At 36.3% G+C, this 15,659-nt stretch overlaps 1 protein-coding gene across 2 annotated transcripts in view; it reads left to right on the top strand.

The window, feature by feature from the left end:
* The window catches only part of DOCK4 (dedicator of cytokinesis 4), a 276,189-nt gene that overhangs the window by 160,314 nt on the left and 100,216 nt on the right, over positions 1 to 15,659 (top strand). For both annotated transcript variants that reach the window (XM_075209020.1, XM_075209021.1), the window contains exons 18-26: positions 2,049 to 2,146; positions 2,230 to 2,313; positions 2,462 to 2,562; positions 2,693 to 2,774; positions 3,268 to 3,438; positions 4,925 to 5,117; positions 9,568 to 9,695; positions 11,375 to 11,509; positions 12,792 to 12,890. In XM_075209020.1, coding sequence (XP_075065121.1) covers positions 2,049 to 2,146; positions 2,230 to 2,313; positions 2,462 to 2,562; positions 2,693 to 2,774; positions 3,268 to 3,438; positions 4,925 to 5,117; positions 9,568 to 9,695; positions 11,375 to 11,509; positions 12,792 to 12,890 — 1,091 coding nt within the window. The remainder of the gene's footprint in view (positions 1 to 2,048; positions 2,147 to 2,229; positions 2,314 to 2,461; positions 2,563 to 2,692; positions 2,775 to 3,267; positions 3,439 to 4,924; positions 5,118 to 9,567; positions 9,696 to 11,374; positions 11,510 to 12,791; positions 12,891 to 15,659) is intronic.

Raw genomic sequence — 15,659 nt, forward strand, 5'->3', positions numbered from 1 at the left:
ACACTGTACAGATTTCTGCCATGCCTGCAGCAATATGCAAACCAATTTAAATAAAGGGCCTCACACCTTACATGGTCAATACACTTTTAGGAAGTATCATCTTAAAACCCCATGCTTGCACTTTACTGCAGATTATGCTATAAATAAAATAGAAACTGTATTGGGAGGCAGTGTATGACCATGACTCAGTAGGACACTTACCTAGATCTGTCTATGGATCCTGCCACACCAGTTGATGCATCTTATCTTATACAAATATTTAAATAGCTCAATCTTATCTGTTATTATAAAATGAAAATTATTAATTTTGTTGAACCCCAGTATGATATAAAAGAATGGCAATGCTGGACCCTTTCTGGAATCCCTAATAAAGTGTCATGATGCCCTTTCATCCTCCCAGCTTATACCATAGCTAAGTAGCTAAGCATGTGCAACCCAAACATTCCAAAATAATATCGCTTGGTGTCAAAAATAAAATTAAAACCATAAAACTCTCTGGGCTTGATTCATTAGGAAAGTTTAGTAAAAAATTGAGTAAGTAGTCTCCGAGGACAGTGGCAGGTGGGGAGTTTGACTGGGGCGGTACACCTGTCAAATGGGTAGCGCAGGTGTCCTAAGGCGAGCTCAGGGAGGACAGAAACCTCCCGTGGAGCAGAAGGGAATGCCCTTCTGCTCCACGGGAGGTTTCTGTCCTCCCTGAGCTCGCCTTAGTGCTACATGAAAAAACAGACAGTATTTAACTAATGTGCAAAAAAGAAATCTAATTTGCACCCCTAGCATTGTAACAAGGTTTTGTCCGGGAGACTACTTACTCAATTTTTTACTAAACTTTCCTTAATGAATCAGGCCGTGTGTGTGTGTGTGTGTTTGTGTTTGTGTGTGTAATTAGTGCTTTCATTTTTCTGGTTAGAACCACTCCGAGCTACTGACAGTGAACTCGATTGGTAATTCTGAAACACATCTAATTGTGTCATATTGATTTGTTGTATTCAGAATTGATTATACATAATTATTGATAGGTCAAATTGTAAATTTGTCACCTCTTCAGTTTGATTTATTTGTCTTATTGATTCTACACTGCACTGCCAAGTGGTTTTGCCTCAAGATAATTTCTGTATACTCATTCTATACTATTAATTCCCAATTAAACTTACCAAATCAGCTTGACATCTATTGCAACTGTTGTTTAAAACCAATTAGCACAACCTCATTTTGAACCCCACCTCTATAGTTATTTTAAAGCCTCACTGCACAATAAGGAAATAAGTGAGAAGCATATTTCAGAAGTGCTGCTAATGTTATGACCATGTCTCTCATAGGTCCCAGTTTTCTAATAGCCCCTAATACCACTGGAAAAAAAACATTAACTTAAATTCTGCTTATCCTTAAAATTCTGATTCACACTGGACCAGAAAACGATTAGTGAAGTTTTATGAATGCATTTGTAGCCAAAGTATGACATGTCTTTTATTGACTTAGCATGTTTTACAGCTACATTGGGTATACTGGTTGCTCAGGACATTTATAATAAACTGCCATTTATAATAAAGTATATGTGGTACAAAATACTTTGTTTTCTCTCCTCTGATTCTTAATTAAATGTTTAAGTGACTGATGCATGAGGTATTGCTGAATATTTTGTTACTAGGAACAACACTACTAATAGTATAACCACTAAACCTACAATGCAAGGTGTTTTATATGAAGTTGCTAATAAATATTAAGGTTCCATGAAATTGTTACATATATACTTTGGAAGAAAAAAAAAAAAAAAAAAAAAAAAGCACAAGCCCAACACATTCAATGTTCTTCCAGAGGAATGCACAGTGACCCCCCAATGCGACATATCGAAAAGTCTACTGAAGTATGTGAATGTGTCTATGGATATGAAAAAAAAAATAAAATATATATATATATATATATATATATATATATATATATATATATATATATATATATATATATATTATAGTGTGTGTGTGTATATATTAGAGAGGGAGGGAGATATTAATGTTTTCATTCTTTCCTTGTTTCTATACTCTTATTAGGGGATATGTTGGATCTACTAAAATGGCGGATGCACCCAGATAAAATCCCAGGCAGCTTGTCCAAGTTAAAGGAGATTGATGGTTCTGAAATTGTGAAGGTGAGTGTGACTCTGTGACTGCTTTTTTTTTATTTGACAGTAGCAAATTGTTACACCTAAGCCTACAACTATCCACTCCACAGTTTCTTCAGGACACTCTGGACACTTTGTTTGGAATTTTGAATGAAAGTTCTCAGAAATACAGCTCAAAGGTGTTTGATTGCTTGGTAAGTATCCTGTTATTTTTTTCTTTTGATATTGGCAAAATTGTGGAGACAGTCATTGAATATTGGTTGTCCATTCTGCCCAAGGAAAACTGGGCAAGTTTAACATTTTACTGTAATTTTGATTGATGTCTTTGTTATGTGTTTGCAGATCCACATAATAAATTTACTACAGGACAGCAAATTCCAGCACTTTAAACCAGTGATGGACACTTACATAGAAGGCCATTTTTCGGGTGCTCTTGCTTATAGGTAAAGTATGATCTTAAATTATTAGTTATTAGTGGTTCCAGAATCCACTGAAATTCTTATTTATTTTTCATATTCTAAGCTTTCTCTGTGTACACAAAACCTCACTTCAAATCATCTCTTGACTTTTCAGAGACCTCATAAAAGTGCTGAAGTGGTATGTGGACCGAATAATTGAAGCTGAGAGACAAGAGCATATCCAGGAGGTATTAAAGGTAATGAAAGGAAGAATTAGATGTCGTCTTGTGCTCATTTACATACAGGTTGAACTTTCCTTTTCTGATTCATGCTGCCTCCCTTTGATGTAGTGGTAATTGGCAATCAGCCTATTTTTGTATCTTAATAATGGCAGTAGCTCAGATCATGCGTTTAGAATGGTCTCAGACATTGTTACTTTGTATGATTTCTTATTCCATTTTACCGCTGGCTCATTCATTTAGAATTGGACAACATTCAGATCTACTGTTGAGGGTAGAGCAGGATAGGAGTTTTAGACAAACACAAGCTTGTATATAATGTGAGGCTTTCAGGGAACATTTGACTTGTAGATCCACAACAGCCATAGGTTACCTAAGCCTGTTTTAAAGTAGCTGGTAAACATGTTGGCACAGGAGCGGGATCATATCACATCACATAATTGTGAGGTATAACACTATCATGAAATATGTCAGTTGGTAGTGTAACAAACTTTCTTTTTAAATGTTGTAGGCCCAGGAATATATTTTTAAATATATTGTTCAGTCTCGAAAGCTCTTTTCCTTTGCGACTGGAGGACAGAATGAGGAAGAATTCCGCTGCTGTATTCAGGAACTTATGATGTCAATCCGGTTCTTCCTATGCAAAGAAAGCAAGGGAGCAAGTGCATTATCTCAGTCACAGGTTGGTGATTTTGCTCTGATTCTTTTGTACACTACAAATACTTAGGGGTGCCTATTATATGTGACAACTCTTATCACTGTACCATTGTACAGAGGGACAGTTATCATGAAGTATATTTTCCTTTACAGTTGTTTCTTTCTGTACGTTTTCTGTTTTTTATGCATAGTTATTGCAATTGGTCATTGATTTTATTTAAGGTATGTAAGATGCATTAGGCATACAAAGAAGATATGTAAAATGATAGACCTTTAAAAAAACAAAACCTAAGCTTAGATCAGGTAAGGTATTTCCTCAAAGATCAACAGTTTTAATTGGGTCATACATACAAGCCTCATTAAATGCTGACTGCTGGTTTTGACAGTGCTCGTTGGGAGAGCTTTGGAGAGTTGGGAGTGTTCATTGCTGTAGACTGATTGGTTTACTGATTGGTTGTAAGCTACTGCCAATTATGTGCCACCCTTTATAGTACACCTTTAGCAGTATACCATTCTGTACGTGTTTTCACTTAAATGTATGTTAGAATGCATGGGTAAATTAATGTAATGGAGATGGATGAATCGCTGTTTATACTTTTTAAGTAATAGTTGATTTTTTTTTTTCATGAACTTATCTATTTTTACATTCACTGAATAGCATGTGTAGACAAGCAGATTTAGTACACCTCTATTCTAGCACTGTATGATATCATTATTCTCCTTTATTCCTCCAACTGTTGCTGTTTTAAGAAAACACAAATACGGTTCCAAAAATTTAATATTACATATTTACACCAGAGACTCTTAATAATCCCCCTGTACTGTGGAAGTTGGGGTAATTAACATAATTGGGATCCCTGGCATGACAACTTTGCCAGCCCCATGGTGCCAGTATAAAGGAGCCTATAATTTCAAGAAAGTTGTATAAAAAAATCAACACACACACAAACACTTAAAATAAAGTTTCTTTGCATAAAAGATCCAAACCTGTGCTCACCACTTATATGAAAAAAAAGAATAATCTTTTCTACTATATCTGTCACAGTCCCAATAGAAAAAAGTTCTGCTGACCCATAAATTGATACTTAGTGTGCTGTCATTCAGTATAAGCTGCAGTTCTCCCCACGACCTCTTATTATTTACAGTGATTTATCGGCAAACCTTGCAGTTAGCTATGATTTTGCAAGTAAAGCGTATAAATGGTTTTGTGATTAACATAAGGTTAAGCTTTGTGAAATAGTACAACATGCACTATTCGATGGAGGGGGAGAAAAAAACCTTACCCTTGCTAATTTGGTATCAACTTTAATACAGTCCTTCCTGCATCCAAAAATTGCACTAAAATTAAGACCTTAAGTAAACATTGTCCTTGCAATATGGCTTCATGCAGTGGACACAATTTGAGAATAATTACCATTTTTCATAGGATGTAGCTGTAAGTAGAATAAACATGATATTCTAATCTTTAGATTTCATTCTGTCTGTGTTCTTCTATTTCCATACCACTCCAGGCTGTATTTCTGAATTCTTTCCCAGCTGTATACTCGGAGCTGCTGAAGTTGTTTGATGTTCGGGAAGTGGCAAACTTGGTGCATGATACTCTGGGCTGTCTGCCAACAATCGTGCATGCGGATGAAGCCCTACAAGATATAAAACTGCAGTGCATTGCAAAGACAGTGGAAAGCGAACTCTACAGCAATCCTGGTAAAGACAGCAATACAAACCCTCTATAAGTATACATATGGACAAACATTTTGAAATGTGCAAAGTACTAATAAGTTTTTCAGCAAGGTATGTTAATTAATTAGTAACTTACCATGGGGTGTTGTATGAGGGAACGTGGAGTAGGCACTGAAATAGTAACTCTCCTTCCGACAGGCTATATCCCCTCTGCAACTCCTTGTGAACTTCAGTGTATGTTTGAGTTACAGAAGAGTAGGACCTCTGGCGTCCTGCTCTGCAGCCATTTTGTTTTTAAACAAATTTCTTATTACCTTTTTAGAAGGTGTATGTGCTATATGCAGCACATACAGGTTTTCAGCTTGATATATCGGAGTGCAGCAGCCACGGACAAAAAGAGGCTTCTGCAGGGATGTTTCTGGTAACAGCACCGAGTAAGGAGACTACTGTTGCCCTGGGCCTTTCAGATAGCGGCGCTGCCTTCTGGCAGTGAGCGCTGTGTCTCTGTCTGCTGGGCGCCATTTTGGAATATACAAAGTACCTACTGCATTGGAGGGGGGCAATTGGCTCATACCAAAAATGGAGCAACTGCTATTAGCTATAGATAAGTGGCCAGCGTGGTTATGCTAGCAAAAACCCGCATTTGGGCAGTATGCTCAGGCTGCCTGAGATGGGAGGGAGCGATTGTAAAGGAGGTTCCTTGTATGTTTCCAACCCAGGAAATACAAGGGAGACACCTATCTACAGTGAGGGGGACTGGAGAAAAAGGCTGCAGTTCAGAGACGGGCTCCTCTCTAATCGTTTGAACTGATTTTTTTTTGCACAGTATTGTTATAGTGGATATATGTATGCTGTTCTTTGGAGTAAACATTGTGCCACGTAAATCACAATTTCTGTACCTAGGTTTGCTATAGGAGTATAGGCTGGAATATGGGGGCATCTGTGTATATACATATTTTATATGGTTGGGAGGTACTGTGGTGTATGTCATAGACAAATCACTATCCTCTAAGAAAGTTATTTTTCTTTCCTTTTCTGAGGAGAAAAAAAAAAAAGCACACCTTCTCCCAATTATACCTGGGTGTGACTGCTACATTCTGCCTCTATTACTAGACAGGTGGCAGGTAATAGGGGAAAATCAGTACCTTGTTATATGTCGGACAAGGGAAAGACCAAGTGTAAACCAAAACTTTTCCAGCATACATATATTCCAGTGGATATATATATGCTGCTGTTTGGAGTAAACATTGTGCTACATAAACACATTTTGTACCTAGGTTGCTAAATATATATATGAGGTGAGGTTTTATGGTCATTCTTATATTTGCGAAAGGAAGGAATAAAAGGTAGTAATGACCGTTTTCATGTAAGTTCTTTTGCGGAGAGACTGAAAGGTTATTTCTGGTTTATTATGAGGCTTTAGAGCTTAGCAAAGTGAGACAATTGTCTACATTGAAAGAACTCCTATATAGGAGCCACAAATTGCTCCTGGATATCTACAAACGTAAGGAAATTGGAAGAGATGCTGATTTGGGCGATCCACCATTGGAAATCACCAACATGTATTTTCAGAGTGAAATACGGATTGTGCTAAAAGTGTGACAAGTCCGGGTCCCTCAGGAATTTGGATTGTCTCAAGAAGAGCGAAGAGTTGTCCATGTTCATCATAAATAATATAGTATGAGGTCCATCATAGTTTATCTGAACCTATGTGGAGGAGTAAACCAGACAACTGAAAATGTGGAGTCGGGATGTAGTAAATAATTCTTAATATTCAGCCCAATGGAAAGAAGTTGATGGATTTTTTGCAGTAGTAGTGTATGCTGTTGGCGAAGACATATGAGCATCTCCATTCTATTGATTACGCCAATATTTGAGGACATCAGAGTTGTTTATCCAATAAGAGGACAATTTCTACACCTAGTCTCCACAAGTCCACCAATGCACTTGGAGTTGGTTCCCAAGGCATGTAGTTATATATACCCCATTCAGTAAGGATGTGTAAACATTAATGTAGCATGCCCTATGGAGTTGCAACCTAATGAATCTTGTGCGCATCTCTAGATACGCTTCTGAGAAGTTTTATCTTTTGAGCATACTAGAGACCTAACACACACACTGTTTTGTATTAGGTGTAAGATACAAGCTGATGATGATCATGATACCAGCAGCACTAACTAGCCACTTCTGATTGTCTGTTTGCATATTGACACCTCTAGTCACGACTATATTATGTCAAGTTGTGGCCATCCGTTATCATACACATACATTTTCTACAGAATATATATGAGTGTTGTGGTGTTTTTAGAAAATTAAAAGCCAAAGACTGTGTAACCTTGCAATATAATACCCTTACACTCCATTTTGGGGTATTACACCAGTAGGGCACGTCAGCACAGGATTTACCTTGGCAGTGGTGTTGGGGGAAAGAAGACTGGACAGGACTGGTAGCAATAACAACATTTTCTCCTGCTCCCGACATTACCTGAAAGCATATCTCTAACCACTACCTCAACAACCTCTCTGCTGTCCCTTCCCTAGAGCTATAAGTAACGTTATTCCTATAGAAAACTACAACTCACTATTTAGAGCCATAAGTCTGCTCTGATCATTTGCTACATACAGCAAGAAATGCAGTAGCACAGCATGAGACAGTTTGTTTCAGTTTCCTGTGCTATATAAATCCCCAGACCCATCTCCAGGTGCATAGGATATGGCAGGATGTAGACATTATGAAATACATTTAGGTTGTATCACCAGAATTAGGGGCCCAGAAGCTATTAACACACTTGGCTCAATCCTCAAGTGAAGCGATGACGGCTTCACCAAATTGCATTCTCAACTTGACAAGAAAAGGTAATGAGTATGTAATATATTTTATATATGAACCATTCTCCAACTATTTAAAGTAATTTCCTCTTGCACTGGATATCAGCTGTGAAAGTTAGGATGGACAAAAAAAAAAGCCAAGCTTTGGTGAATTTGTGTTTGCCTTTCTTATGAGCAGCCATCAACACAGCATCTTGTTATCTGCAATTCACTATGTGTTAGTTGAAAGGCCTTGATGGCACCCAGGGGCAAAAGACAAGTCTGAACATTATAGCCTATCTTAATGATAAAGCAGGCAGAGAAGGTGCCACCAGAAGAATAATCTTTTAGAAGCCACACAGCTCAGAAAACGTAGGCACCCTCCACACTCTCCTCAAAGATCTTAACTTGCCAATGGAGTGCCTTAAAGACCACCAAGTTCTCAACATTGCTTTTCCACCATCAAAGTTTGCCCAGGTCCTACCGAATAAAGGTAAGTTTTACTTGCACATTGTCTATTTTTATGATCAAGGTGGCCTACCTGACAGGTAGACGTAGCCCTCATAATAGCTGAAGAGTGTGGGTGGCTGACTGAGTCTGGATCTGTGTGTTAAAGATGGCACTCACAGCGATATAAGTGTAAGAAAGGCCAGAAGCCATCTAAGTTGCCACTATATATTTCAGATAGTAACTTAGTAACGTAATCCATACCTGGCGGGAGCAGGAAGCCTTCATCTGGATGGATAGATATCACAAGTTCAGTAGCAGCCGTGATTAGTAAATCTAGAGGATGGTTTCGCTCAGAGCTCCTTTTCCACATGTCCACTCTGCTTCAGCAAATAACTACCCAGTGAAGATATTTAAAGCAGCAAGGCAACTGTCCCTTCCTGACATGCGGTGTCATGTGTTGACATTCACTGTTGTCTAGTCAAAATGTTTGTGGGTTGCCAACTGCAGTTTACGAGTTACCGACCATACTAATTCATGTTCTTTTTCTGAAATGTAAACCTCAAGCCAGAGGGAGATTGCAACTTAAAAAAAGGCGTTGCAAGTTTATGTTTAAGTAAGAGGTGCGAAAGATAACTTGTTTAAAAAAGAAAAGAGAATAATTACAAATATTTACATAATTCCTTTAACTTTTTATAATATTTTTTAGAATTATTAGCTTGGTTTTATACTGTTCTGTAAGTTGTATAATATTCTTTCAGTATTATGTATTTACTTTGTTTCCATTGCTCCCTAGCAAGAATTTGGGCTATTCTACTAAAAATGACCTCATATTATTAACCCCTCAAGAGTGATGTTTTTGCATCAGATGAAATACCTCATAGCTGAGATACTTGTTTGTATACACTGATGTGTGTTGCATAACTTAATTTCAAGGCAAACAATATCTCTGTTTAGTAGCTCAGCTCCTTCTGCTTACAAGTTTTACTGAATCAAAGATAATATTACTTTTTCTCTTTGACCCAAGTTTTTATTTTTATGCAAGTTTATTTTTTACAAAAATTGTTTCATTCTAACTGTAGGAAATCACAATGTTAATACCATGATATGCGCTATTTAAAAATAAAAATCTGCAGATTTGAGTATACAGTGCCATGAAGTGTGTAATAAATATGCTATTGCTGATCTGTGTAATAATATGGAATATTTGTCATTTTAGAGTCCCGGTTTATACTCCTCCCCGTCGTCCTCCACCACCTCCACATGCATCTGCAGGAGCAGAGAGATCTTGTAATGTGCGCACGTATCCTTAGCAACATGTTTTGTCTAAGCAAGAAAAGCAGCTCAGTAAGTAACTGCAGGACATTTATTATAAACATTAACATACAGCATGCTGAACAGTAATCCAGAGCAGACAGTACACCATTCCCACAGTACTCTGTATATAGGAGGAGTGCACTGCAGGTGCTTGGCATACAGCTGTAAAGCTGTTATTTTGCCCCTTCTCAGTTTTAATATAATAGCATTCTGTGGTATCAGGCCGCCTATCTAATCACAAAGTAACTTGCAAAGCTTAGATCTCTTTGAATTTATGATTACATGCTGGGCCTAATCTGTTCCCCGTGTCTGATGCAGTCCCACTCCATGTCACATATACAGTCTTACAGGGAGCAAGAGGAAGATACACATGTTATAGCAATTTCTAGCCTGACTCTTAGTCCTGATCTAATACAGAGGGGAAATAATGTAAACAAAAAATTACTATCATCATCATCACCATTTATTTATATAGCGCCACTAATTCCGCAGCGCTGTACAGAGAACTCACTCACATCAGTCCCTACCCCATTGGGGCTTAGTCTAAATTCCCCAACACACACACACACAGACTAAGGTCAATTTATTAGCAGCCAATTAGCCTACAAGTATGTTTTTGGAGTGTGGGAGGAAACCCGCGCAAACACGTGAAGAACATGCAAATGCCACACAGATAAGGTCATGGTCGGGAATTGAACTCATGACCCCAGTGCTGTAAGGCAGAAATGCTAACCACTGATCCACCGTGCTAGCAAATGACAAAATCAGCACCCTTAATGACAATAACTTTATTGACAAATATAAAAATAAATAAAAAAATAATTAAAACTATTGTAAATGGTTTAGATATTAGGAATTGTATTTGTGTCCCTTACCTACTCCTTACAGACTTTTGGATTGTTGATTGGGATGCTGTTGCCATGCTTCTTGTCCCACTCAATGTCTTACACCCAAATGGAAACTTATGTTAACACCAATTTTTACATATTTAAATGCTTAGAAAATGAGAAAAGCTATAGCAGCTAATCATTAGTGTTTTACTACCCAACCTTCTGAAAATGTAACATGCATAACAATAAGAAATTCTTTCTGAGTATCATTATTATGCCGACAAGTTCGAGAGAGGGTCACAAGAGGAGAGCACCAAATGTTCTCTTTGACTCAACCATAACTCCTGCTTTTTATAGCGCAAACAAACATGATTACTCAGAGTATTTACATGCATATATCTCCCAGTTTTTAGGCAATAATTCAATGCCCTGACACCAGCTGTACAGCCACCTCATCATACAGTGCTAACATTACTAATGGTATCACAGTTTTAAATAGCTTATATTACGTACACTAAAAAGTCTAAAAAAAAATACCACAAATATTGAGTCAGAATGGCAAAAGGTCTTTGTTCATACTAAAAACACTCAAAACAGGTCAGCATTGTCTGATAGTATCGGTATATTAAAATGGTGATAATTGGTCCAGTTTTCTTAAATCGCTATCATTAAAAATGGATGATTAATCTTTTAACTGCTGGGTTTTTTTTCCAGGGAAAGACGGTCAATTTTCTGTTTTTCGACATATCTTGGCTGTAGAACTGTAGTTGGAACTGCATAATTATATGATGCTGTATATGTAACTAATAAAAATATTCTGCTTAGGTAACTTTCAGAGTCCGTATACATTATAGTCATTTGTATTTTGCCATGTTTTAGGACAAATTGGCCATGAAGGAAATTGATGTGATTGTGAACAGCCTTCTGGATATTTTGCTAAGAACTATTTTAGAAATTACAAGTAGACCTCAGCCATCAGGATCTGCAATGAGGCTCCAATTTCAAGATATAACTGTAAGTGCATTGTGCTGACATGTAGGCTGTTTATGATGTATACGTTCTTTCTCACTGTGTTATGCTTATGTAGTCTTTTCTATATTACTGGTAGATAACTCTAATTATACCACTGCACATACAATGACATCTGACATATTATAAAGACACAGTTAGTGCATAACAGCTTTTCAGATAATAATAAACGGTAAACAGCAAGTGTATCTTATATCTTAAAAATGGAACATTGGTTCAATTAAAAAAAAAAAAAATATCACAAAATACTATTGATGTTGAAAAAAGAGAAATCCTTCAATATCAGTGTTTTTTTTTTTTTTTTTTTTTTTATAATATCCTGCCATCTTGTCCATGGGTAAGCAATACAACTTGTAGAAGTTAAATTCTGTCACCCATTCTCTAATAAAGCAAAATATGGTATACAGACTATTTACTTGGAATAAGATAATAAGCATTCCTCAGGTTATCTCTGCTCCTTGCTTTCTACATGTTGAATTTTACAGATGCGAGAAACAAGATGGAAGCCTACTCTGTATCATAACCTTTATCACAAAACCATTAGGCCTTTATAGTAGAAATTTTGCATATTATATCACCATAGTAACCACATATCACATTACATATATGTAAAGTGATATATACATAATTTGCTACAGTAGAAGAGGTTAATACATATTTTTACCCTCTGCTACATAGAACAACAACCCTATGGGTACCCATAAATGTAGCATATTATGCCATTATATGCTTCTGTTCTTTACATGATACTACATTGTGATGTTTTGTACCAGTTTACTCCTTTCTGTTACTACAAGTTGAAGGAGATTCCAAGCCCTCAAAGCTGTTCTTATGCCATGGCATAAAATGGTAGTTTTCAGATATTCCCAAATGTATTGTGATGGAGGGGCAGCAAGCTATTAAGGCACACAGAGGAAACCATTCACACACCTCACCAGGTGTTCCTTATAGTGACATAATTTCATCATTCAGCAACTATGAAACAGATTAAATCTATTTTCTGAATATTGACTTTCAATTCCTGACATAAAGCTTTCAATAATAGTGATTCGCAGTACTTCCACAATTTTACTGGTTGCAGGATAAGCTTCTAAAGTATTTCATTTGTATTTCCTTTCAGAGCCAGTTAAAACTTTAGTAAATTTAGTTTGATATAATCTACATCCGTTTTTACATGTATTAATGCTTTTGTGTATTAAAAATGATCTATGCTTGTGTCTATTTGGTTTTGTGCATTATATTTATATACACATATATGTTTCACTAGGGTGAGTTTGTGGCGTCATTACTATCTCTTTTGCGACAAATGACGGACAGACATTACCAGCAACTTCTAGAGAGCTTCAACACAAAGGATGAACTTCGGGTAGGTCATTAACATGAACATTTCTTTTAAATATGCTTATTTTAGAACAGATAAAAAGTTCTGCATCACATTTAGTAAGTGTACCATTAGTTAATGGAGATTACAGTATGCCTTTTTTATGCTTAGGCTAAGGGGTAAATTACTAAGAATCGTGTTTATTGGCGGTTTTAAATTGTCACAAATCACTGGCGGTTTAGTGCTCCAAACTGCCGCATTTACTATAGGGCGATCTGAGGCTGCGATGTAAAATGCCTGGCGATGGGTGGCGGATTGAAAACCTCCAAACCACCGGCGGTTTAGTTAAAACCACCATAAAAAAGACAGGTTTTTTTTAATACCCTCCTCTGATCAATTTGATAGCTCAAACCACATGTTTGAGCTATCTGGCCATTCCGAACAAAAGATGAGGCACCATTCACATATAAATTATTTGGGCAATCATTATTTATTGATTAAGGGGCAATGTTAATTTATAATTAACTTATGGGGAAAATTTAATGTTCCATTATATTAAAGGGACACAATTACTGTATTATTATATTATTGAAAAAAAAATTCAAAGAGTTCTCACACCTTGTCATAATGGCCGTTAGGCCGACCACTAACAGAAGTATTGATCATGGTGCCCCTATGTAGTTCTGCGCTGAGTTTATTCAGAGGGCAAGACACCGTTTTTATACTCTGTTAGAAACATGAGACCTAATACACATTTGTTCTGCATCCTCCGTTACCCCCTCCTGGCTCATACATTAAATGCAGGGGTGCACATTCGGAGTCTTATTGGCACTTTTATCCAATTCCTGTACATACCTCTGTGCCTATCACTTAGAATTAGTCTATAGCACTTATCAATGGACAAATTATTTCAGTAATTGTGTATGAGGATGGTGTTCATCAAAAATAAATCATGAATCTGTAGAATTATTTCCGTAGAGGTCTTTAAAGTGGTCAGATGTATATTAAGCTTTTTGTTGAGTAGTTTATTATTTAGCACTCGGCTAATGAGGAGCACATTTTCATCTATAATTAACTACAATGTCTGTTCTTTCAGAAAACCCATCTAATTCCATTAGGCAATTCATTTCTAAGCTTTTTAATGTCCATGAAATCATAAAATATACGATTTTTAATAAGGGTTTTAACCGATAAAGGTATCTTTCTCATCAGTGCATAGTCAAAATATAATTAATTTACCACTTACTGTGTAGTGGGCAACATCAGTGCTATGTTAAGTCTCTACTTAATCCTGTAAAATATTAAACAGAATTTTGAGTTAATTTTAATACTTAACTGTAATTGGGTGTTACAAGGAAAAGCTATTCCAAAATGAATAATTTAACTTTCATTTTGTATGTTTGCAAGTTGTCTTCCCTGATGGTGAATTATTTGTGGCTGACATGCTGATACTTTAGCAGTACTGTAGGTGTGAACTTTACCATCTACAGAAGGAACGCAGAACTGCCTATAGACTTGTGTTCTGTTGTATATGGAGCAATGATTATATGTGTAATGTTATCATATTTCTTTAGTTTTCACTGTTTTCCTGTTACATAATTAATAAAAGGAAAACCAAGCCTTTCAGTTTCATTTGATACATTTAGAACTTTTTGAATAAAATGCATCAACCCTTTACTCATACCGTACCTTCCAACAGACACGTGTTTATATACATGGATCTCAACACACATCGGTCGACTACCGAACAAATGTCATAGTAAAATACTGCATGTTGTACTTGGCTCTCAAAACTAGAAAGCACTTCTCTCTATGGCCAATTACTTATTGGCTTAATAAAGTATTGTTTCAACTACCAATGTTTTATGCTAATAAAAGTCTGAAATGGGTTTTTGGGGTTGGACCACATACCCACTTCCACTTGCGTCTGCGGTTGAGAGTGATCAGTGGCATGTGCAGTGTCTTTAGAATGCTGCTCTTGTTGTTCACTCAGGTTTACTGCAAGTTAAGGCGAAGGGGGTCAAAGAAGTCAGCTGACTATTGCAGCTGAAGAACACTATTTTGTTCAATATATGAGCCAGACATACATGCTTAAAAGTCAGCAAAGGATTTTATGTATAAACCCCTTCACAGATGTAACAGACCTAATAAGAATAAGGAGCTGTATTTCCAAATGAACATATGTTTTAAATACATTTAATTTATTGCATAAAACTTGTCATGCTTTGTAACAATATATGGGAAACATTAGTCATCAGATTTGTTTAGTCATCATGTGGCTAAAGAGGTAATATATTAGTTTTGTATTTTTTTTTATGTCTTCTTTATATGAGGAGGGTTATTCTTAAAATTTGATTCTGTAGAAAATCAGTTATACATTTATCTCTCATATGACATATTGGGACCATAACAGTTCTGTTTTGACATTTAATGTAAAATATTGGTCAGCCAGCACATATAATTTGACAGCACAGTACATTCTCTCTTGACAGCACAAAAATTGTGATTATTATTGATTCGGATCAAGGGTTATATGGAGTCCGTTTTACTTTTAACCTATTTATGTAAACATGTTGTTTGTTGTGATTTGAATAGATTTTAATAAGTATTTATTCTACAGTGATATTTTAACTTAGGATATTTCTTGTGCTTTTTTTGTTGGTTTCTCTTGTATCTATAATGTATCTATATTTAGTACATGTGACTGTGCCCCTTGGATCATGGAATAGTAAACTATTCTTTTCATAAAGACCTGACTCCAAATAAAAAAAACTTGTCTCTAAATAACAAACTAGTGATTTTAACTACTTCAGT

The sequence above is a fragment of the Mixophyes fleayi genome, chromosome 4 (genome assembly GCF_038048845.1).
Source record: "Mixophyes fleayi isolate aMixFle1 chromosome 4, aMixFle1.hap1, whole genome shotgun sequence".
Taxonomy (NCBI): domain Eukaryota; kingdom Metazoa; phylum Chordata; class Amphibia; order Anura; family Limnodynastidae; genus Mixophyes; species Mixophyes fleayi.